Source organism: Cavia porcellus, unplaced genomic scaffold (assembly GCF_034190915.1).
Source record: "Cavia porcellus strain 051 isolate PalLab524CR breed Dunkin Hartley unplaced genomic scaffold, mCavPor4.1 scaffold_22, whole genome shotgun sequence".
In the NCBI taxonomy this organism is placed as follows: domain Eukaryota; kingdom Metazoa; phylum Chordata; class Mammalia; order Rodentia; family Caviidae; genus Cavia; species Cavia porcellus.
In genome coordinates, this window is record NW_026947505.1 from 34788017 (window position 1) to 34811487 (window position 23471).

The window sequence follows — 23471 nt, forward strand, 5'->3', positions numbered from 1 at the left end:
TGAAATTAAAGTTTCATACACATAATAACATGATAATACTTGCTTTAAAATGTCTATAAAGCCAGAAATCTGTTAAAATGCCTAAGAAAGTACAAAGCTGCTAACCTGTAAATATTAAATGTATTGATCAGGAAAGAAATTTCAGAAAAGTCCTCTATAGACTGCAAAATCAACCCAATTACTTCCATCCTTAGCCAGTGTTATGTGATACACTATGTCAACTTGAAAAATTGAGAAGATATAACTAAGAGACTCAGCAGGGAACCAGAGTTCTTTGTAAATAAACATCCTGAACCTGTCTAAGACTGGCCCAAGGAGATTTTCTGAGTGCTACACTGGCTTTGAAAGGGGGTCGCCTGTGCACAATGTAAGGGAGGATAAGAGGCTTGCTCTTCCCCCTACAAGCTCTGGCTGCTTTTGCCAGCTGCTGCCTTAAACTGTTGCCCTAGTGCTATGCCACCCTGCTTTGGAGCAAGCTGATTATGGACTGAAATTTCCACAAACAGTGAGCTAAATAAATCTTTCCTGCCTGCATTTGGCATATTCAGCATTTTGTCCCAGGAGGAGAGAAAAGTAACCAAGACAGACACAAAACAGACAAAATACAAGTAAGTAAAACTGCAATAATAAAGTGTGTAACAACTCTCTTTATAACACAGGACTTTCCTTAGTTCAATGATTCTAACTATACATATAATCGGAAGGATAACAGAGCTAATGATGCACGTAAAATTAATATGACAATGACTGACAATGACGTGTGAAACATATTGCAAAAGAGAGTAAACAGACACAGATGAATAGCTTATTTAGAGGTAAATTATGATAGGATCAATTTTGGACATACTGATTTTGTGTGGCCTTTGGGTACAGAAGCATAAAGTTGAAATAAGAAATGTCAGACATTAAACTAATTTTGAACTAAAAACTGAAAATAGTACGAAATTCAACACAATAGAACATTTTAACATAATTAAAATGGTGAGTTGAGCTTTAAAATGAAATCAAGATTATGGATATAAATGTAGACTTCTCAAAGAAATGAAGTAACCCTATAATAAAGATACGTGTTTTTTACCACATACAGAAGACATTCTTACCCATTTTGTGCAAGATCTATAAGTACTAAATCCTTTTCTAGAAGAACCACCACAGCATATGGTTCTTGAAAATCTAAAATAGGAAAACAATGTGAGAACAGTAATCTTAAATGTGCAAGAGGACACCAAATTAAGAGAATGAACCTTTATTTGTTTTCCATTTCATTTTGTTAACATTGTGATCTTGTGATATTTTAGATAAATTTAAAGCTTATAGTTTACATGAGATAAATTTACTTAATTCACACAAAATTCTAGCACTTTTGTAAAGATGAGTAGGGTAAGAAACTTACAGTAACATCTATATAAATTCCAAAGGTGAACATGGACAACAAAACGAAAACTTGAACAGTACGATTACCTTTATTCAATGTCAGACTAACTCAATAGAGTTCTTCTATAATGCTGTATCTTTCTTAAATGTTTTATGTATGCTTATTAACATTTATAGCATGAAACTCTACACCTATATACCTCAAATAGTTTTCAAGTGAAGTAAAACAGATACACATTTAAATTCCTCTTAAATCACATATTCAAGCTGTGATGGTAAATTCTGTGTCCATGCTATCGTATGCTCAGCTATCTGATCAAACACCAGTCTCCATGTACTGTGTGGCTGTTTTTGTTTGTTTTTTGTTTTTGATATTACTAACCTTTAAACCAGTAAACTCTGAATAAAGCACATTATCCTCTGAATGGGTAGGCTTCATCTTATCAGATGAAGGCCTTAGAGGCGCAGACTGAGGTTTATTGTTAAAAAAAAAAAAGGCAACAATTTCACCTCAAGATTTAAAAACTGAAATCCTAAACCAGGTGTGGTGGTGCTTGCCTGCAATCCCAGCACTAAGGAGGATGAGACAGGAGGATCACTATGAGATTGTGGCCAGCCTGAGCTATGTAAGTGAGTTTAAGGGCAACATGCACTATATGGTGAGACTCTTATCTCCAAAAAATTGAAATCCTTCCTGAGATTCCAACCTGCAGATTTTGAATCCAAGATTTCAATTCTTTCTATTGAAGAATTGGTCTGCTCTGACGATTTCAGACTTGCCAGCATCATGATTCCTTCAAATGTATATACAGAGGAACACACAGATAAAGCTATGTAGAAATATGTATCTACCATATTTTCCTGAAAATAATACCTTACTGGAAAGTAAGTCTTGCATGATTTTTCAGGACATAATATAAGCCTACTCCAAAAATAAGTTAAGACTGTCTGCCAGACAAACACATTAAGTATGTCCTTTGCAACACATGCTAGACAATGAATACTAAAATAATATTAATATACAATTACATGTAAACAAATATTATTGACATTAATACTTAAATGATAATGTAAAATCTAACTAAATTTGTAACTACCCATGCAGGAGCCTCTGGACAAAAGGCAAATGCATATGTGAAAAGATAAACAGGAGACTTACTGCTGCATGACTAAATGAAGTAAAGACACAACACACAAATAGTATGTGCCTTGATAACAAATGAATATAGTTGTATCTAATTAGTCTTTGTAATTCAATATATCATTCATGATAATGCTGCACAAGCAGGCTATGTGGACAATAAGTTCTCATTTAAGGAGTGCTCTATTGCTGGTCATGAGAGATTCTGGCCAGCAGTTCTACAGGAAATAGAATACTAAGAAATTGAGGCTGCATACTGGGATTTGGAGAGTTATGACGATGTTCCAGAAGATGATGGCATGACTGTAATTTAAATAAATGTAAGTTTCTGTACATGAATAAATATAGATGGTTGTACATGAATAAATATACAGTATATTGATGGACATAAAAAATAAGAGATCCCTAGAAAATAAGCCTATTGCGTCTTTTTCAGCACAATTTAATATAAGACTGAGTTTCATTTTGAGAGAAGTATGGTATGTATCTCCTATTGGTTCAGCTTTTCTGAAGAACACTGAGCAATTTTAGGCACTCATGTTTTACGGAATTTTTAAATGTCTATGGACGTAGACATAGTAATTATTGAGCAGATAGCTTATTAAACAGAGGAAACTTACATAATAAAACATGCAGGGTAATAAAGGTACTATCTATTTCCCAAGAGAATTAGCATGATTGGTTAAAGAAACCACTTAAGATGAAAGTCGTTATTATAAAATATTAGTATTTATGGAAAACAAGTTTTAGAGACACAAAACTTACCATTTGGGTATGGCGTTTCACACAACGTCAGAAAATCAACAATTGAATAGTCCATTTCTAGCACGGCAGTACTTTTCCCATGCATCACTGTTAAGCAAGGTCGTCTTCCTACGGTGTCATATGACAAACCTCCTGATAAAATAATAAAAGGTTCCCTGGAAATGAAACATATATTTTAGGTTACAAATAGCATAACAGAGACTATTTTCTTGCTGTGTCATAATTTATTAGTGAAATAATGAAATCTTAAATTCTAAACACTCTATATATTATAAAATTGAACACAACAGTTACATATGGAATTTTAAAATGGATTAGGTTAAGATCAAGGCAAATTCCTGAAAATTAAACCACAATAAAAATAAATATTGACCACATTTGACTCACATACCTCCTCTTGTCCCTAAAACTTTTTCTTTTATCTCCTATACAAAATTTTCACAGAATTTCCTCTACATTTCTGCTGGAACGTCTCTTCAATGTTGGCTTTTTCTTCCGGTTCTAACCAGGGATACTCAAGAAAAGTTTCCTGAGAAGATCTTAATGCCTGGAGGTATCCAGTTTGTAACAAACTGATTTCTCAAGAATATGTCAAGAATTTTATTAGCTACAAATTTCCCTTGATAACTGAAAAAATATTCAAATAATTTCCTTAATTTTCTTCTGGATCCTTGCATGTACACTTTCAAACTTTAGCTTTTCCCACACATTCCATCAGCTGTGAACTTGCCACTTTTAATCAGTCCTATAACTAATTTTTTCATCCTCTTTATCAGCCAATATTAAAACAAGATGATTTATCTAAACTCATTTTTTAAAAAGCTATATGCTGAGTATCTTTCACATATTATAGTCAGTATATTTCTTGTATTTGACTTGATCTGTCAATACTGAAGTTACTTACAGATCATACACATGATTTAAATTTTTCTATGTATGTTTTCTTAAATCTGTTTCATATATGATTTCTTAATTTTTTAATGATTACACTCAGGCCACTGTACCTATCTTTCCTCTCACCTACTGTTCATGTGATCCCTTTCTTTTCCACTATGTAGTAATATCCGATAGTTAAAACTGGTGGTTCTGAACTAAATCAGACATTTAAATCTCAGCTCAGGCTTTACTTTCTGTGGAATCTTGAATAAGTTGCTTAACCTCTCTATGTCTAGTTCCCACATGCATTAAATGGAGATAGGGAGATTAAGTCTCTTACTTAAGAAAATTCATAAATTAGTGCCTGGGCTCACATTACACTCTTGTACAAGTTGCCTATTATTATTGTCATATCATCCTATCGTCATAATCAACCACTGTGAAAATTTTATTTCATAAACCATGACGGAAAAAAATTCTTTGTATAAAATAAAATTCTTTATCCATTCATCGGTTAATGGGTATTTGGGCTGTTTCCAAGATTTAGCTATTACAAACTGTGCTGCTATAAAAATGGGTGTGCATATATCACTGTAGTATGATCCTTTTAATTCTTTTGAGAAAACAGGAATAGCTGGATTGAGTGGAACCTCTAGTCCTAGATTTTTGAGAGATCTCCACACTGGTTTTCACAGTGCTTGCACTAGTCTACTCTGCCATAAAAAAGGATAAGCTTTAGATAAATGTATGTGATCACACTCTTAAATGAAATAAATAGGACACACGTGTGTAAATACCATATTGGTTCTCTGATGTGAAAAACTTAAAAGTGTAAATAAGGAATAAAATGTATAACAGATGTTGTGAAATGGGAAGAAAATGTTCAAACTCACAGGGGAACTAGTGAGACAGGGAAAGGAAGGGAAAAGAAAAAAATGAGAAAAGAAGGATAAAATGGAAACAGATTTTGTAAATAAGGAGTCAAAGAGGGATTGAAGAAAGAGTAAGCAAATGAGAAAATCAAGTTATACCATGTACAGATACAAACTCCATTGATGAATATGATCATTATGTATACCCAAACGTATCTGTAAACCTAATTAATAAAAATAGAAATTAATAAATAAATAAAACTTGTAACCTACGTGTGGTGGGACACACCTATGATCCCAGAATTTGGAACAGTGAGGAAGACTAGAGCTACATAGCTAAGTTAAAAGCTAGGTTCTATTACATAAGAAGATCTTGTCTCAAAATTACCAAAAACAAAACTTCCAGTTTATTTTTATCTAAAACAAGACTAAACTTCATTAATCAGAAATTAATGTTAAATTGTAACAGTATATACTTAAAAGCAAATAACTGACTTGCGTTTAATATTTAAACATCTCACCTATTTAAAATACATAAAATAGCCAGGTATGACACATACCCGTAATACCAGCACACAGGAGGCTGATGCAGGAGTTCCAGGCCAGTCTGGGCTACATAATAAATTCAAGGCTAGACTGAACCTCTTAGAGAGAGCCTGTCTTAAAAACAAAACACGATTTCCTCCACTACACCCTTCTACTACAATATTTCTGTCTTGCCACAGGTATAAAATCAATTCCGTACAACCAGCTGACCATGGACTGAAGGCTCTGAAACCAGAAAATAAAATAAACATTTCCTCCTTCAAATTGATTTCTCAGATATTTTGCTACAGCCACAAAAAAATAACATAATTCTCTCTTCTGTGACTTGAAATACAATCGGATATAAATATCATGAAAAGGGGTGAAAAGCCCAACAGGAAACTAATATTTAAAACTTTTTAGAAAGTACACTACCTGGGGGTCAGTTATTTTGTACGCAATATTTCATGAATGGTTGACAAATGTTTTTATTTATATACAAGTTAGAAATATGTTCTGTTCTGAACTATGAACAGAGAATTAACAGCTGAGTTTATAGAATAAAATATGCAAAAAGCACCTATGGAGATGAAATTGGGGAGGTAGTTCTGCATATTCACAACACTGGCAATTAGGAAGCTTTATCCTCAGAAGGTAAATAATTTTTTGGACTGCTGACTTTGTAAACTGTATTTATTTTCCCAACTTGGAGAAAAGTGTTATGGAAAGATATGTTGAAAGGAATAATTATTAAACTGACACCAAAGTACTTGCTTTTTTATAATGTATGCCAAATCCAACACTAAATATCCTTAATAAAAACACCCTTTCATGAGCTGTTTCTTTGAAACTGACTGCCAGTCCACAATCACTCAATCTATGAATTCTCTTAAACTGTATTTTTTTATTATAGTGATCTAAAAACTTGAAATATAAACAGTAATGGAATCTTTTATGAAATAAAATTAGTTATAAATACAATAATGAAAATTTTTTTTGTCTTTTGTTTTTTTTACCGGTACCAGGGATTGAACTCATGACTGCCTGCTTGCAAGGCAGGCGCTTATGCCGCTGAGCTAAATCCCCAGACCCTATAATGAAATATTTTAACTGCACAACAAAATTTATAGAACTCCCTTTTTTTGGCATTTGGAATTTTATTAAAATTTTAAGGATCTAGACTATTTCTATGTAATATATGAATCATAAGCTGGGGAATATTTCATTTTCTTTTCTTAAATTTAAAGGTAAGCCTTTTTGATACTGTAAGGTCTACAGGCAATGCAATCTTATCCTATTATTGTAAGAGTTTTAGCAGAATCTCTTTTAATATTTCGTTAAACATAACCTTTATTCTGTAAGACATTCACATTAGAAAGGCATCAGTGTTATAATTTGAAAGTGTTATACTTTGACTAGACTTTTCATGAGACTACTTGTGAGTAACCTCCTCAGGATGACGGTGGAACTGCTCTGCCTGAAGCTATGTTTTTATATATGAAGCCTTGCCTTACTTATAGGAACCATCTCTGGGATGAACCACTGCCTAATTATGACAACTGAAGCTAGGTCATAACTTTTAGGTATCAAAAATGTAGAAGTCCAAATCATTTCCTTTTGCATAGCTCTCTTTAATAGCTATTTAGTACTCAGTAACAATGCTCAGTACGTTGTATGAACCCCTACAGATTCCCAGGACTTCTGCAAAAGGTTTGTGAGGTCAAAACCATTTTCAGTACAATATTAAGACATTGGCTTTTCCTTGTGTTAATATTTGCAGGAGGGCTCCAAAGTAAGAGTAGGTAGATAAAATTCTACCTACTGAATATCACCGTAAATTAAGGCGAAGACAATTAAACTAGTCATTATATTCTGCTTTGCCACACAATAAAGAGGTTCCCTATGCATGCATTTTAAACTGTCCTTAATAAAACAGTAAAACAACAAAGTTTAAATCTTGATCCCGACATACCTTTTTAATATTGTATTGATAAAATGACTAGTTCAATACTTATTTGTACAATAGTAATTTGTGCCGTCATTTGACTGAATCAAGTGAATTGCCCAGTATTATTTTTGCTTGAAAGAATGACTGACAGAATAACTATTATTACTTAGGCTTGGGTAATTAACTGACACTTTCTCAAGAAACATGAAGTAAGTCTGTCATTTTAAGAAAAATCACATTTGTGGTGATAAAAATCTAGGATTTTAGGCAAAAGCCAGACTTTAAAAAACTTTTATCCATCATGTTGAGCTTCACAGCTCTGCAATGGTTAAAGGATTTGCCTAATAAGATTAGTGGTGGTATTAACAACTTGAGTTAATATTTATGTTATAAAATTAAAAAGTGTGAAAGCTGGAAGATCTGAATGACTCACTGAACCACTATTTCCAATGGATAGTGCTATCATGTTCTGAAACCAGGCATGGATAAAAGACATACTAAGAATACAGAAAGACCAATGAATTTTAATGAAGCAGAATACAAAGCTTTAATAATACAGATTCAGATTCTATCTGAATCTGTAATGACTACCTTTTAATAAATTGCCACTTATCAAATTTGGTGTAATATGGAAGAATATTTTAAAATCTATTTATGTATGTGTATAAGGCTATGTTTCATTCATATACTTCAATTAAACAAACATTACAAAGTAGTTATAGAAGCAGATCTGAGAATCCAGCCATAGTCCTTTATAATTAGATGTTAAGATGATCTGCAAAATAAAAAAAACTTATTGTCTCAATATTCACTTTATTAAAGTATTATTTGTTAATGTGTAAAGGATTTTCATTTTTTTAAATTAATAAGCATGTTAAAATTCTAAGCTTTATTTGTAGTTTAGTAAGCATAAAACCCACATAAAAGTACCCTGCGGGGCCAGGACTTAGCTCAGTCATGTAAGGTCGTGAGTTTGATCCCCAGTACAAAAAAAAAAAAAAAAAAAAAAGCACTCTGGGTTCTCAGTAAACAAGATGTCTTGAGATCATTTTGAGGGCTCCTGATATACCAAAATTAAGTACATGCAAAAGAAAATCTGCAATAATCTCATTTCATTTTAATAAAGACTACAATAATTAACTACTATAATTACTGTAATTTTATATAAAAAGACAATAAAGTTAATAGTAATATTAAATTTATTTTAAAAGATTCAATTAGTACCATGAAAAGAAATCAAATGACCTTTTTCTCTATACTGTAATCTACTAGTACTAATATACTAACAAGAATTTCTCGCAACTTTCATGAGTTGTTTTCACATAACATAAACTTTAATGTTTTCTCTCATCACTCAGGAGTTGTGCTATTTAGCATTATTCCTCACTTAAAAGATTGGCTCAGAAACCACAATTTGAGAATGAGGACAAAAGAATCCACAAATTCCAAAGTCCTCTCTTAACTATGAAATGAAAAAATGATCATGGAACACTTTGCCCCCTTTGGTGGCAGTAACTTGCTTAACTGCTTTTATTGAAATTTTCATAAATTTAAAGTACTTCAAAAAATTATGATACTTTATAACGAAGAAAGCCCAACAGTCAAACCAAAAGCTGTATGATGAAGATGTCATGTCTATAGACAAAACAATTTTCTCTACCTATGCTTTACCATACAGAGCATCAACTGTAGTACTGAAATTAAAATACAAAGCAAAGCAAATGGTAAGAATAATATTAGAATGAATGGTAAGAATAACATTAGAATGAGACAGGCACAATTTGATACACCCTTTCAGATCACACAAAGGCCACAAAATTACATTTTAGAGTCTCTATTCATTATAGTTTTCGTATGTAGATTGGTTGACATGCACGAGATCTGTAAGGATACAAAGGAATTAACAGTAGTATATTACTTGTTCTTACAGCAATATATATGACTCAATTATGTAAGAATTAGGCATTGTAAGAGAAATCTATAATCTTTAATGTGATCTTTGTTACTTATTAAATTGACTATATATAATATTTAACATTACAACTCAAAACTCACATATAACACAACATTGCATAGTGCTCACAATCATTTACAGTAGACATGCTCTTACGTGGACTTAATCCCTACCTTAAGAAGGATACAGTCTAGAAATACATCAATATATACTATAAACAGCCAAATTAAAGTGAGAGAATAATCAATGAATCTTCAAGTTAATGTACAGATAAAAAGTGAAAGTTCCTTTGAGAGAGAAGTGGGATAAAATTCGGCAAGATAAAAATTATTGCAAACTTTATTGTTAGATTAGCTAGAACAACTCATTAAGTTTTAATGATGTTCCAGAAACCCAAATCAGATTATGAAAGTATAGCTCTAGAAAAAGAAAATGTAGAATGCTCAAAATAATTCAGTAACATGAAAGTAGGATGAATAAACCAGAGGGAAGAAAAGTGGATAAGCACAAGATACTTGAATAGCTTAACAAATAAGTAACATAATTTTGACAACAATATTGAAATTAAACTGTCTGTTTATAATATAAATATATATATGTACATACATAGAAAACTGCATCAGTTTTTCAATTCTATTTTAGGGTTTCAGAAATAAAAGAACTGTTATCATATAACTGTCAACCATTACAATACTGATTATGTTAAATTCATTAGTTTGTAGATACTACGGTCAAACACAAATAACTGGCAGCTTATTTCTGGTCCCACTAAAAAATAAATGTTTGGGCTGGATGAATGATTGCAAAAAGCAAAATTGGAAGCTTTCTGTGAAGCACTGTTGCTTTTGTAGACAGATAAGAACAAATTCAACATGAACCTCACATTATCATACTAGCTTGCCTTTTTTACTAAAAACAATTATTTAGCAGTTTACATTGTGGTTGCAATATTTAATGTCAATTCTAAAGCATAAGTACTGATTTTTAAATTAGTAAATTAACAAAATAAAATGAAAATCATCCTATGCTGATAGTATTTTTTGTTGAAATCTATAGATTCTGTATTCAATTTGTTAAAGTACTTATACAGATACGTTTAAAAAGCAATAAGGAAATTGAGCAAGATGCATAAAACCATTTTTCTTTTAAGATTTCACCAATGTAAATTGACCTCAATGAAATAATTCAACAGAAGACTTTCACCATTATACTGTTAGAACATCAAAAGAAAGTATTTAGTACCATATTTTTACCTTTAATATAAAACACTGATACCTAAAATATCAAAGATACTAAATGTCAATCAAAAGAGTTAACAATCCTAACTAAAAGTTCTTAAGTTATTTAAAATATAAACTGATAAAAACTAGTAATACTTTAAATACGTTAAATAGAAAAGAAAAAATACTTAATTGATTATCCTCCAAAAATACAATAAGTGAAAATGGGGTATGAATCTGAAAAAAAAGGGAAAGCTAAGGTATAATTCAGTGGCACACTATTTACTTAGCATGTATGAGATCTTGAGTTCAACCTCTGAAACCATGAGAAAAAGTATTAAAAATATACTAACTAAAAGTTTATAGTTCATACTAAGTAAAAGTTTAATATATACACATATAAAATATATATACATATGAAAAATATATGCATATATGTGCACATATGCATATATATGGTTAAGGAACTGTGTAAGACTCAGAATAAGCAAATGAAAAATTTGTTTTAAATTGGTAGAACTATAGGAAACACTCTTTCTCCAGGATTTTATTAAATTTCATATTTGAATTTTTTAAAAGCATAGATATTCTTTAATACACTTAATCACCAGTGGTTAGAGATGAGGTTGGAATATGTAATTAGTAATACTGTAATGAATACAATTGGGACTAATTATATGCTTTTTAACTTTTTTCATTTGAAAAAGGTCTCACTCATTTTTATTCTGTCTTTGCTTTTCCTCTTTATTTATATTTTAGGTTTCTCACATAAGAAAATCCATGTGCTATTTAAAATTGTGTGCCTGATTTATTTCTTTTAACATTATGGTCTTGAGGTTCATCTGTTTACTCACAAAGGCTTCAAGTTTATCCTTCTTTATGGCAGAGTCATACTCCATTATTCATAAACACCACATTTTCTTTATCTGTTGGTGGATACTGTTTCTTAGATTTACTTATTATAAGGGAAGGGAAAATGATTTTAAAAAGAAAATCAAAGAAAAAATGGGACTATAGTTTTTTTAAGATTGAAGAGGATAAACAGCTGGAGGGAGAAAGAAGGAGTAGAAGGGAAGGGGAAAAAGATGTTTTGTGTTTATGTATTACAAACATATTAATAAAAACATGTAATAATAAAAAATACAATCCAGACTGAAAAAATATTTTCCTTTAAAATTTTCCCATTTCAATTGGCATTTCCATATATGTCACTGCATTCTGCATCAAATTTGTCGAACTGTAGTTTATGCTGAAGATTTTTCTCCTTCTTAGGCCATTCAAGAGTAACAGTATAGAGTAAAATGTTCTATGATTATCTCCTTTAGGAAGCCATCACAAGCGCTTATTATGAGCAGACGCCTACAGTGACCAAGCAGTCTTTGTTGTCATGATTTAATTCCTCCTGTTCCACTCCATCCTTTAGCTAGCCCACTTTCCCCTCCTGCACTTTTTATTCTGGCTGTTTACTTCACCTACTTCTGTTTACTTCACCTACCTCAGTGTTCAGTATCAGGACCAAAACCTGTAAGACTTTTGGCTCTGTGAACACAAAAGAGGAACCTTCTAGCTCTCTTTTGTACATCCTTATTTTTGTGTGTTTCAAGATTAAAACAAGAAAGCGTAACCCTCTTGCCTCTCATGGGCTCTGAGCTGACAGGGAATCCTTCTTTCAGTATGTGTTCCTTTTTCTACCCCAAAGTGTCCTCACTCCCATTTTAGTAATCTCTACTAGTTGAACATACATCAAGGGCTTATACTTGTCGATTTTCAACAAAGTTAACAAATAAAACTTCCCAATCAAATTCAAATAGATGTGTATGTTGGTAGATTTAATTAAACAAGTTATATCAATTTCAGTTTAATAGTAAAGAATTTAAAAATCAATATAGAGAAAAGCTTAAAAATAAATAGAGATCTTAGCACTTGAAACTGCTAGAAGCCAGACAAAATCTAATTCTAGACAGACTTATATAGCTATTAAATGAAGTAGTTCTACGTCAAAAGACAGAGCTATCAATTTAATAGTTTTTTAATTATGTGGGATTATACTACAAAGACATAAAAGTCCTCTTTCATCAAAAAAAAGTGATTTAAAAGAAAGCATCAGGAGGTTTTAAGTCATACTAGGCAGTTAGTAATATCCTTTTGTAAGGTGACTTTATTTTTTGCCTTTGACCATTTACTACATTCAAAATTATCCTCTACTGTATCATGACTACGAAGAGTATGACGGTATACACTGTACCTAGAATTCATTAAACTTGTAGCCAGGAAGTTATATGAAGCTTTACAACTCTCTGAAAGAGTGAGCTAGTTACATTAAGCTACCTAGTATGTTATGACACACAGAAATATCTCTATAATCTCAATTCACATTAGCTGTATTTAGTATAATTTAATGCTAAACCTGTGAAGATGACATATTTGCAAATTTAAAAGAAAATTTAACACATTGCAAACTGAGTGACTTTTAAAGCATTAGCATGATTTTGTCCTCACCTGTGCTATCTATGAAAAACTGTCACTTTTTAGGATAATTTACTTAACCTCTCTATGACTCAGTATCTATCATCCATAAGAGATGATAAAAGTACACATTTAACAGTGCTGTTATGTGAATTATAAAAGACGACGTATTCAATGTAGGGAATATTTAGTATATGCTAAGCAAATAATGGATGTTCACTTTATCTACTTTTTGTTCTAGATAGTTTGTTTTAGATAGTTTAGGAGCCAAACTATCTAAATTGAGTTTTGAGTTTAAGATGTAAGGTGCTATTATTGTCCCACGTAAAGACTCATGAATTGCTAATACACAAGAGAGAACTACTTTTGTCTCTGAAAGTGGGAGAGCCATCAAAAATAAATTTGTCTTCTTGCTGCTATAGCTTAACAAGAATTAGGATGGAAGACAGAATAAGTATAGAAGAATTGCTCATGTTACTACATTGGTGAGAAGAGTCTTCAGGAAAACAATCTCTGTAAATAATAAAAGGAAGAAAATACAAAATAGTTATTATTGTAAAAACTGTTACCAAGCCAGGTGTGGTTGTGCACACCTGTATCCCGGCATTTGGGAGGCTGAGGCAGGAATATCACAAGTTACAGGCCAACCGGGGATACATAGTGATACTATTTCAAAAGAAACAACAAAAACAATAGTAGAAACAACAAAACCAGAGACAGAATTAAATCCAAGTTCTTCCACTTACTAGCTAAAGAACCTCTAAAATTTACTCCAAGTTCTCTGAGTCAGTTTCTTTGTATAGAAGACAAAAATAGCAGCAATATTGCTTTTGTAAGATTGTTGATAAGAATAAGTAAATTAGCAACCATTTAGAAGGGTGCCTGGAATATAGCTGGGTGTGCATAAGTATAAACAGTATAGTAATCTTCCCCAGAAATGGAAGAAAAAAAAATGAGAATAAGCCTGTGCCCTAGGGAAACAAGCTTTGTTGACAGGGTTTGCCTTCTGGCTTCAGAGTTAGATTCTCTCATTCAGTATCAGTTCCTAGTAGTAGGGGAAACTCAGTCATACTAAGTTTGAGAATGATATTGAAATAGACTTTTAGATTTTGGCAGAACACAAACATCACCTTGGGTTTTTATTACAATCTGTGTTTTTTGCACATTCTTATATAAGTAGTTTATCTACAGCTAATTTTTCATTAATATTAAATTTTATGAAATTAACTTTTAAACTGCTTAAAAATAAATACCAGTACCATGTGAAAAAAAACTACAAAAATAACTTCTACATAAACATAAAGATGCTATTGATACGCATGTGTGTAGCAATGTATATACATAAATACTCAGGGTCAGCAAAACTACAGCATGCTGCATATTTTTATATGGCCTGCAAACTAAGAATAGTTTCTACATTTTTAAATAGTTGAGAAAAACACAAAAAATATTTCACTACATATGAAAATTACATAAAGTTCAAATTTCAGTGTTTACTAAGTTTTATTGGAACAGTTATATTCATTCATTTATGTATTGTGTGACTGCCCTGAATCCAGAAAAGCAGAATTAAACACTTACAAAAGAGACTGTATGGCTATAAACCTGAAATATTTATTTTCTGGCCCTATAATAGAAAAAAAGTTTGCTTTACTTTGTGTCTACAATACTATGTGTTACCATGAAAAGGAGCTGGTTAATCTCTTAGGTGTGATTCTCTAAGTGTGGCTAGACTGCTATATTTAAGTATAGTAATCTTCATTTTTAGATTTCATAACAGAGCTCTTCTTTCCCTGAAGCTGGTGCTTTTAGAATAGAAGTCATTTCTGAAGAGAGATTAACTCTTCTAATGCTCTGTAGTACAAAATTCTCTAGAGGTCACCTGAGAACCCATCTGAAAATCTGAACCCATTCTAAGCTGCTATTTGTTAAGAAATTAGTTTTTAAAATGTTTTAAAAATCTTATATAGTCTACTACAAGTCTACTAGTGAAAACAAAAGTGAACAATTTAGGAAGAAAAACTAGAATTTGTCAAACATGTCTGTCTCGTGTTCTAAACTGGGTAGCTATTTCAAGAAAAGAGGATAAGGAACGAAAGAAAATAAATTTACTAAATATTTACTAAATTTCTTGTACTGCCTAAAAAAGAAATTGAGATACTGAAAGAGTTGCCTATGTTGTCACCAGTATCTGTTAAAATGAATAGATAAGAATTCAGAAGGTAATCAGCACAATTACTTTAAATGTTTACACAATATATTTTATGTTGTATTACAGTTTTTTCTAGTTGGCTTCCTTTTTCTAATAAATCGTTTACTGTAGGACAAATGGGACAAAACTCAATTGTTGAAAGGGTTTTCCTTAAAAAATTTTCCAACATTACAGTTTATTATGTACCAGGAAATGTGTGAAATGTTTCATATACATGAGCATCTCACTTAAGTCATCACAACCACTGTTTGACCTATTATGCATTTATGTTACAAATGAGGGCACTAAAGCATAAAGATGTCAAATAATTCTGGGCCAAAGGTCACATAAAAAAGGATGCTGCAGTAATTAAACAGATGCCAAACCTATTGCTATTCATTCATCCTGTCTGAACATAGTATACTTGTTGGATGTCAGCAGACAATCAGAGAGAATGAAGGAAAAAGTAGCAACAAACTTATGTTTTTCAGCCTAATGTCTTTACTCAGAAAAGAGCTGAATTAGATGGGAGAACAGATAAAAAGAAAAATGGAAGAGTTCTGATATTAGTGTTTATAAATGTGTATAGTTAAAAAAAACAAATGGTTCAAAACCTTAGCAGCATCAGAACTGCCTACAGGTCTACTTACGGCTGGTGCCCTCTTAAATGTTTCTTGATATTGTGGTGATGGTACTGATGGGGTGGAATCTGAGAATCTGCATTTCTAACAAGTTCTCATCTAATGCGATAGATCCAGTGACCACAATTTGAAAACCATTGCACTACATTACATGAATTCATCCTTATATAGGTAGTTACTGTAAATAAAATCATACACTTTCCCTGGGAACTAGAACCTAATTAAAAGAGTTCGTTGAAAAGTTGAAGTTATGCAAAATTTTCAAGGAAATATTTAATAAGATTTTTCCTTTACATTGGAAAACACACTTAAAATATGCAAGTACATATATTTAAATTGTAAAAAGCACTGTATTCTCATGTAATTCATAGTGACAATCAGTCTTCATATATAAATAGCAAAATTCTTTTAATATTAAACTATTTAATTGCCAAATAGTACTGAGGTTTAGTTTTTGAATACAATAATTTCATAAATAACGTATATAGCACAGTTAGATTAGGTTTTCTTCATTGCTTATTCCACAGCTGCATTAGTGAATAAACATTGTTTCCAGTTAACCAATCTAACAATGTATGATGTTTGATAAGAAAAATATTGAAATTTTCAAAAATATATAGTATAAGTACTACCAAGAAAGAACACAAAGCGTTTCATCCTAAATTTACCAATCTCAGTTATTTTATTATGTAAAGAAAGCATAAAACTTTAGACTGGGCTAGACAAACCATTCTAACGTAGGTTTTCAAAAATAATAAAACAGTCTTCCATGTTACACAAGTTATTACATATAAAAATTACTGGCAATGAAGTAAAATCTTACCCAGATCTAGTCGTTTTGAATTCCACCTTGAGGATAGGTTTGCATGGCTCTGGCTTCTTTCCATCCTTTAACTGTTTTCCTAAAATATATTTTCCTGCATTAAATTCTAAAAGTCTAAATTACTTTAAACATTGATAATTCCAAAAAGGAGAGTGAATGCAATGAAATACACCACGAAATGTTTTAGCATGATTTTGAAAGTGTCTAATACAAAATAAGACAATTTTAAATTACTGAGCAAATTCACTGCTAAATTGAAATTCACTGCTAAAACGCAAACAAAATGAAAGACTTAAAAACAGTATCTATGTGGTAACAGGAAATGAGTCTTTTTTCAATGTCTTTAATTACAGATAAACAAAATACAATATACTTTGCTAAATGAATACAACTTTTAAAATTGCAAGATTTGAATAAATCTGTATCACATTTTCACCCAAAATGTGAAAGTCTATAAAATTAAACTGTTAATAAATTCACTTATATTTATTCTCTGAATAAATTCTGAAAGACTGCTAAAATAACCAAATCTATAAAATGTGCCTGAAACATTTTTTAATCAATTTTAATATTTAAAGTAAGTTTGAGATTTTCATTATCAATTTCTCGATGCTCCTTGTAGAAACTATAGAAAGCTCTAAAAAAAATTTACTTTCCATTTTTTAAGACATTAATTACTCTCAAGATTATTATTTTTTCCAGCAAGTACCAAACCTGAGGATGGCCTTAGGAATTTCAAGAAATACACCTTTAACCCAAAATACCTTACCACCTTTCACAGCTGTTTTGTTTTGGTTTGGTTTGGTTTCCTTTTGTTTTCTCCACAGCACTTATCACATTCTAAAAATGCTTGTATTTATTCCTTTGTTTCTTGGTTAGCTAACAACAAGAATACGAACTCCAAGAAAGCAAGTTGTTTCGTGCTGTGTGCTGTGCGGTGTGTGTGTGTGTGCGGGGTGTGTGTGTGTGTGTGTGTGTATTCCTGTGTGTATTCTCTGCTGATTCTCCAATGGCTCACACTTTCTGGCATATAATGGGTCTCAATAATTATTTAGTTAGTGAATAAATTAGTGACAGTGTCCATGGAATAAATTCCATAAAAAGGGTAAGTAGGTAAACTTCAATTTCAGAAAGTTGTCAACTTATTTCTATCGGCAATCTAAGGGATTATTTTTCCAATGAACAATTCACCAGGAAGACAACAATTTTGAACATAAATTCATCTAATATTAGAACACCAAAAACTATGGCATAGTAGATCATAGTAGACATTTCAACAATAAAAGTTGGAGACATTAATGTCCCATTATCAACAGTGCACAGAATAAGTAAACAGAAGATCAACAAGGAAGCAGAAGATCCAAACAACTTCAACTGTCAAGACCTAAGAATAGAATACCTCACCTAACAAAAACAGAATATATATTCTTTTCAAGTACACATAAAATATTTTTAGGTCAGATCATACTCTAGGCCATGAAGTAAATCTCAGTAATAAAAGGTAAAAGATAAATATATACAAAGAAAGTGTTCCTATCAAAACACAATGAAATTAAAAATCACTAGCAGAAGGGCTGGGGATTTAGCTCAGCAGCGTAAGTGCCTGCCTTGTAGGCATGTGGTCATGGATTTGATTGCAGGTATTGATTAAAATAAAAATCACTAGCAGAGGAAAAACACTGAAATACTAAAAAATATGTGAAAATTAACACATTATTAAATGCCCAGGGGATTAAAGCCAAAAATCAAAGAAAAATCATAAGATACTTTAAAATGAATCAACAAAACTGACAAACCTATAGTTAGATTGACGAAGAAAAGTGAGAAGACTCAAATTACAGAATCAGAGAAAGATGAAGTCTATGAAAAAAATACGTAAACTAATGAGATACTGTAGAGAAAATGAACAAGTTCTTAGACACAATCATTAAAAGTAACCAAAAAGAAATAATCTGAATAGACCAATAAATGAAGTGATCAAAGAATTTAAAACTACCTGAAAATAAAAACCCAGATTCTGATGCTTTCACTGCTGAATTACGAAGGATACCGTCTTACTGGAAGCAGTTTGGGACAGTCATCAGAAATATAAATAAATCTGTTTCTAAGTTTTCATATTCCTAAATTTCTACAGAAACTAAAGGGTCAATTCCTCAGAAGTTTTTAAAAGAATTGTACCTGTAGTATAATTTATAGTGACTAAGAAATGAAGCTAAATTGAATATTCATTAATTTGGAGAGGCTGAATAAATGTAATATAAATAGCTGGTTATTACAGAGCCATTAGAGGTGGATACCAGAAGATCTGGAAGAATTTTTAAGAAAAGCAACATGCAAAAAAGGTTTAATCATAATTTTGGTAAAACAATGATCACACCAAAAAAGCTTATATTTCTATGTATTTGTGCATTAATGTATATACTTTCTGATATAAATAAATAAATGTGTGTGTGTGTGTGTGTATATATATGGAAGAACATCTAAATTTTGACATAGCATGATGGGACAAGTAAGAGTTTGGGTTACTAATGTGAGTGAAAGCATATGATTATGTGTCATGATATATGTATGTATATTTTTAAAAATGATCACTCTTTTTTGTTATTTAGGTTCTATGGTTTATTATTATAAAGTTCCTTCCAATAGCAAAATCACAAAACTTTCCGTTTTTTTTTTACCCTGTTCTGTAGTTTCAATTATTAAATACTTCTATGCATATTTTAGTATAGGGAAGGTATCTTTTTCTTAATTAAAAGATTATCAGTCATTTGAGTACTATTTGTTATAGTTTATTAAGTAACAATGCTAAACAGTAAAGTGCATGCAGTTAATGTTTACAACTGTTTTAACATCTCTTTATGTGGCATCATTATTTTTTGAATGATCATTCTTTCACAAATTGATAAGAAATGTCACTCACTTATTATATCAAATTTTTTAAATACATGTAACTGAACATCTAAGATTCTCTTCATTTAAGATCTTAGGTGATTATCACTTTCTTCCCCTTATGATAAAATGATGGTGCAGTGGATCTGAATGTTTTGAAGGCAATCCAGATATCAAGAAACAAGAAAAGGAAATATAACACAAAATCAAAGCACTAGAAAGAACTGCTGGAGAAAAGTCATAGTTGTTTAGGTGGGGAAAGGAACGAGGGAAGAAAAAGGAGTGTAGAAAAGAAGTGGATTCACTCTAAAAACTAGCCTTTGTGCTGTGCAAGGAACAAATTAAGAATTACAATTTCTATTCCAGCTTGTTCAAAAAGACATGATCAGTGAGTACCCTGAAGGAGGCTAGCAAGTTTTGTCCTGTCTCTACCACACGAAGTTCTAATACATGTATCAGACAAATATAATTCAGAAACAGATCCAAATTTAACACTTATTTTCAAAAATAATTTTTTGTTATATTAATTTTTTATAAAGTAAAATGATTAAACAACTCCATCAAATTATTTTAGTATTCAATATCAATTTGTCAGTGGCTGGCATAATTTTCAAAGAAGGTTAGTAGGTGGTATATTTTACTGAAACCCTAAAAAGACTGACTTTGTATGTCTTGCATAAAACCTGGGCCAGGTATAATATTCTTACCCTTTTTCTTATTCAGTAATCTCTGAGTATTTTTCAATTGTGCTCTAGCATTCAGACCTAGAATGCAGTTTGAAGCCAATCTCACTGTTATTCCTTTATAAATTAACTTTTTTTCTCTCTACAAGGATTCTAAGAGTTTTCATTATCTCAATACAAAAATGCTGTTTTATAGTGATCTTTATTATTTTGCTTAGTAACTAGTAAGTCTTTTTGATTGGCATATTCTCATAAGTTTTCCAACTCAAGAGTTTTAAATCATTTCACTGATTACTGTTCCTGGTCCAGAAAGATTAATTTATTTATCTGTAATCATAAGCTAACAATTTGTTAATCAAATCAAGTAACAAAAGGCACGATTTTAGAAAGTACACATAAAGAACATTTAGAGATTTCACCACTAGGTGTCATTTTACTTAAATACTGTGACACCAGGAGCAAAAATTTACTTTTTATCTGGTATTGCCTTGAAAAGTCATTGAAAAGATCTGACTAATTAATCACTCATACTTAATAAGTCACATAAAGCTACAAGCCATGTAAGACTTTTTAATCTTTTTATCGAAGCCTTACTTCGCCACTCCCTAACTATGCAACCACAATGAAATGACCTAAATGCTACTAACACTAGTACCGGAATGTCACCGATGCATTTTCACTTCTCATTCCCTCTATCACAACTGAAATCTTTATTATTTATGGTTAACAAATGCAAAAGTTTCCTAATTGGCCACCCTCTTCTGACCTCAAGCTTCCTAATGTACTACCATTAAAGTGGTATTTTCCAAGCACAAATATATTTTAAGATTTAAATAGTATGTTGCACATTGTAAATTCATTTACTAGGTCTCCATCATGAAGGTCAAACTTCTTTGCATACTGCAATATATAATCTTCTTGCCTCTGTATGTGACTGTTTTCTACTACTACTTATTCAAGAAAATGTTAAACTCTACCTATATCAGAATATTAGCAATTTTCCAAAGTACCCTGAGTTTGATTACTTCTTTGTGCCTGCATCCCTTCTCACTAAAATAAACTTGCCTTACTCTTTTTTATGCACATGGCCTTTTAAGACCCAAGAACATTATAAACTATTAAAGTATTCCTTCACCCCAAACCATAACCCCTACTTACTTTTTTCCACATTGTATTATGCGTGTCTTTATCAGCACTTATCACAATATTTATGGTTTCAGCTTATAGATCATTTTTATTTACTTGACTATAAGCTCTGGAAGAGCAATATATTCCTACCATTTAATCTCTAACACATAGAATATATTCACTAAATGTCAGTTGAATGAAGATTGATTAAAAAATGGACAAAAACTACTGAAAACATTTGAGTTTTAATAATTTTACCAACTGACATAGTTGTTACACTGCACTTAGCGCTCTCAGTCTAAAGCAGTTGTTCAATATGGCGGCCACCAGCATGTGACTGCTGGGCACTTGACATGTAACTAGTGCAAACTAAAATGTACTGTACTTTTAAAGATAGTACAAAAAGAATGTGAAAAATCTCAATTTTATATGTTTGATTACACAATGAACATTTCTGCACAGTAAGGGTTAAATGGAATTTATTATTAAATTTTACCTGCTTCCTTTTTACTGTATTTAATTGGTTATAAGTAAATATAAAATTATATGTACAGCTCATATTGTCTTTATACTGGACAGTGATTTTCCAGAAAATAAAATGACTGGAGAACCACATTGTTGATTTTAACACTAGGTTGAAATGATAGAGATGGCATACTTTTCTTAGTAAGTGTGGAAGGAAAGTAATTTAAAGCCAGGATCTGGAAATGACTGATTATATGGCTTTTGATAGTTGGCCAAGATAAGGAAAATGGGATCTATGAAGTGTCATTCAAGGTGCAAACTCCACTAGAAGTCCCCAGTGCACTGACTGCCAAGGTTGGGTGGCTTATTTAAAGGGCCTCCCTGCGAGTTTCTCTTGAAGGAAGGCTTTTTTCAGAAAACACACCTTGTGACTGCATCTGAATTCCCGCATGTAAGTGCATGCCCATGTGGAGCCTGCATAAGGGGTGCTTTCAGGATGACTCCCTGCATTCGCTTAATTTTTCTTGTATTCTTTGTCTCTAAATAAAACCTTATTTGAGCATGTTCTGGAGGCAGATAAGTCCTTTCAAATATATAAAGTGGAAAAAAGTCTATACAAAGACTGAGATAAAGCTTTATGTTTTGGATGAATTTTAAAAGTAGGTAAATAGATTTGTATGTTTCTTCTTTAACATATGCTATGAACTTTTATTTATGTGTATTTTGGTTCTATTTTTTCTTAGGACCCATAATAGAATAAAAGTTCTATAATCTTGGTTTATATACGTAGAATGAGATTGCTCTAGAAACTAAACTCTAAAATGTCACTTTCTATTGTGGACATCTATTTCTTCTGACTGCCTAGCATCTCCATTTTCTTAGAAAGTTACCTTTTCTAGTGAAGGAAACAGAAAATCTGACTCTACAACACATCATTTCCACTCCAGAGCTATAGGACTCATCATATGGGCCCCTGGCCCATCAAATCACATATATAAGATGACTACTTCAGTGTAAAAATGTGAGACAATCCAGGACTATCAATGTTATTCCATCCTAAATAATGAAAGTCTATCTGCTACAAGAGAGAAGAGAGAAGCACAGCATACCCCAGACATAAATACAGAATCCACAGACAACTGAAATAACTTCACTCAATATGTGTCACCAAATTCCACTTAACTTCTACATATTCACATTTTAACCTTAAAAGTCATTTAATTCAATCCCTCCATTTTTCATGTAATAAAACTAAGTCCCAAAGAATAGAAATTACATAAAATATTCACATGTAACAAAATTAGAATTAGATTCCAAGTTGTCTTGACGGTCAGGTTAGAATATGTTTTTGGATATTAATGAAAACTAGATAAAGACATTATCACTTTGTGTTTGCTTCAGGTACTCAAAAAATCACCTGTTGTACCTTGTAATGAAAAAAAAAGTGTTCAACTTAATTCAGCATTTGAAAAACTTCTTTACAGTGATAATCTTCTTGAACCAAACCACC

General features: G+C 31.5%; 1 protein-coding gene across 9 annotated transcripts in view; it reads right to left on the reverse strand.

Annotated features, from left to right (window-relative positions):
• Positions 1-23471, reverse strand: part of Stxbp5 (syntaxin binding protein 5) — a 155304-nt gene that overhangs the window by 61810 nt on the left and 70023 nt on the right. For all 9 annotated transcript variants that reach the window (XR_010041948.1, XM_063233034.1, XM_063233032.1 and 6 more), the window contains 3 exons: positions 16797-16875; positions 3281-3435; positions 1101-1173 (listed from right to left, as the gene is read on the reverse strand). Coding sequence is in view for 8 of the 9 variants with exons in the window: in XM_063233034.1 (XP_063089104.1) it covers positions 1101-1173; positions 3281-3435; positions 16797-16875 (307 nt within the window). In the remaining variant the exon portion in view is untranslated. The remainder of the gene's footprint in view (positions 1-1100; positions 1174-3280; positions 3436-16796; positions 16876-23471) is intronic.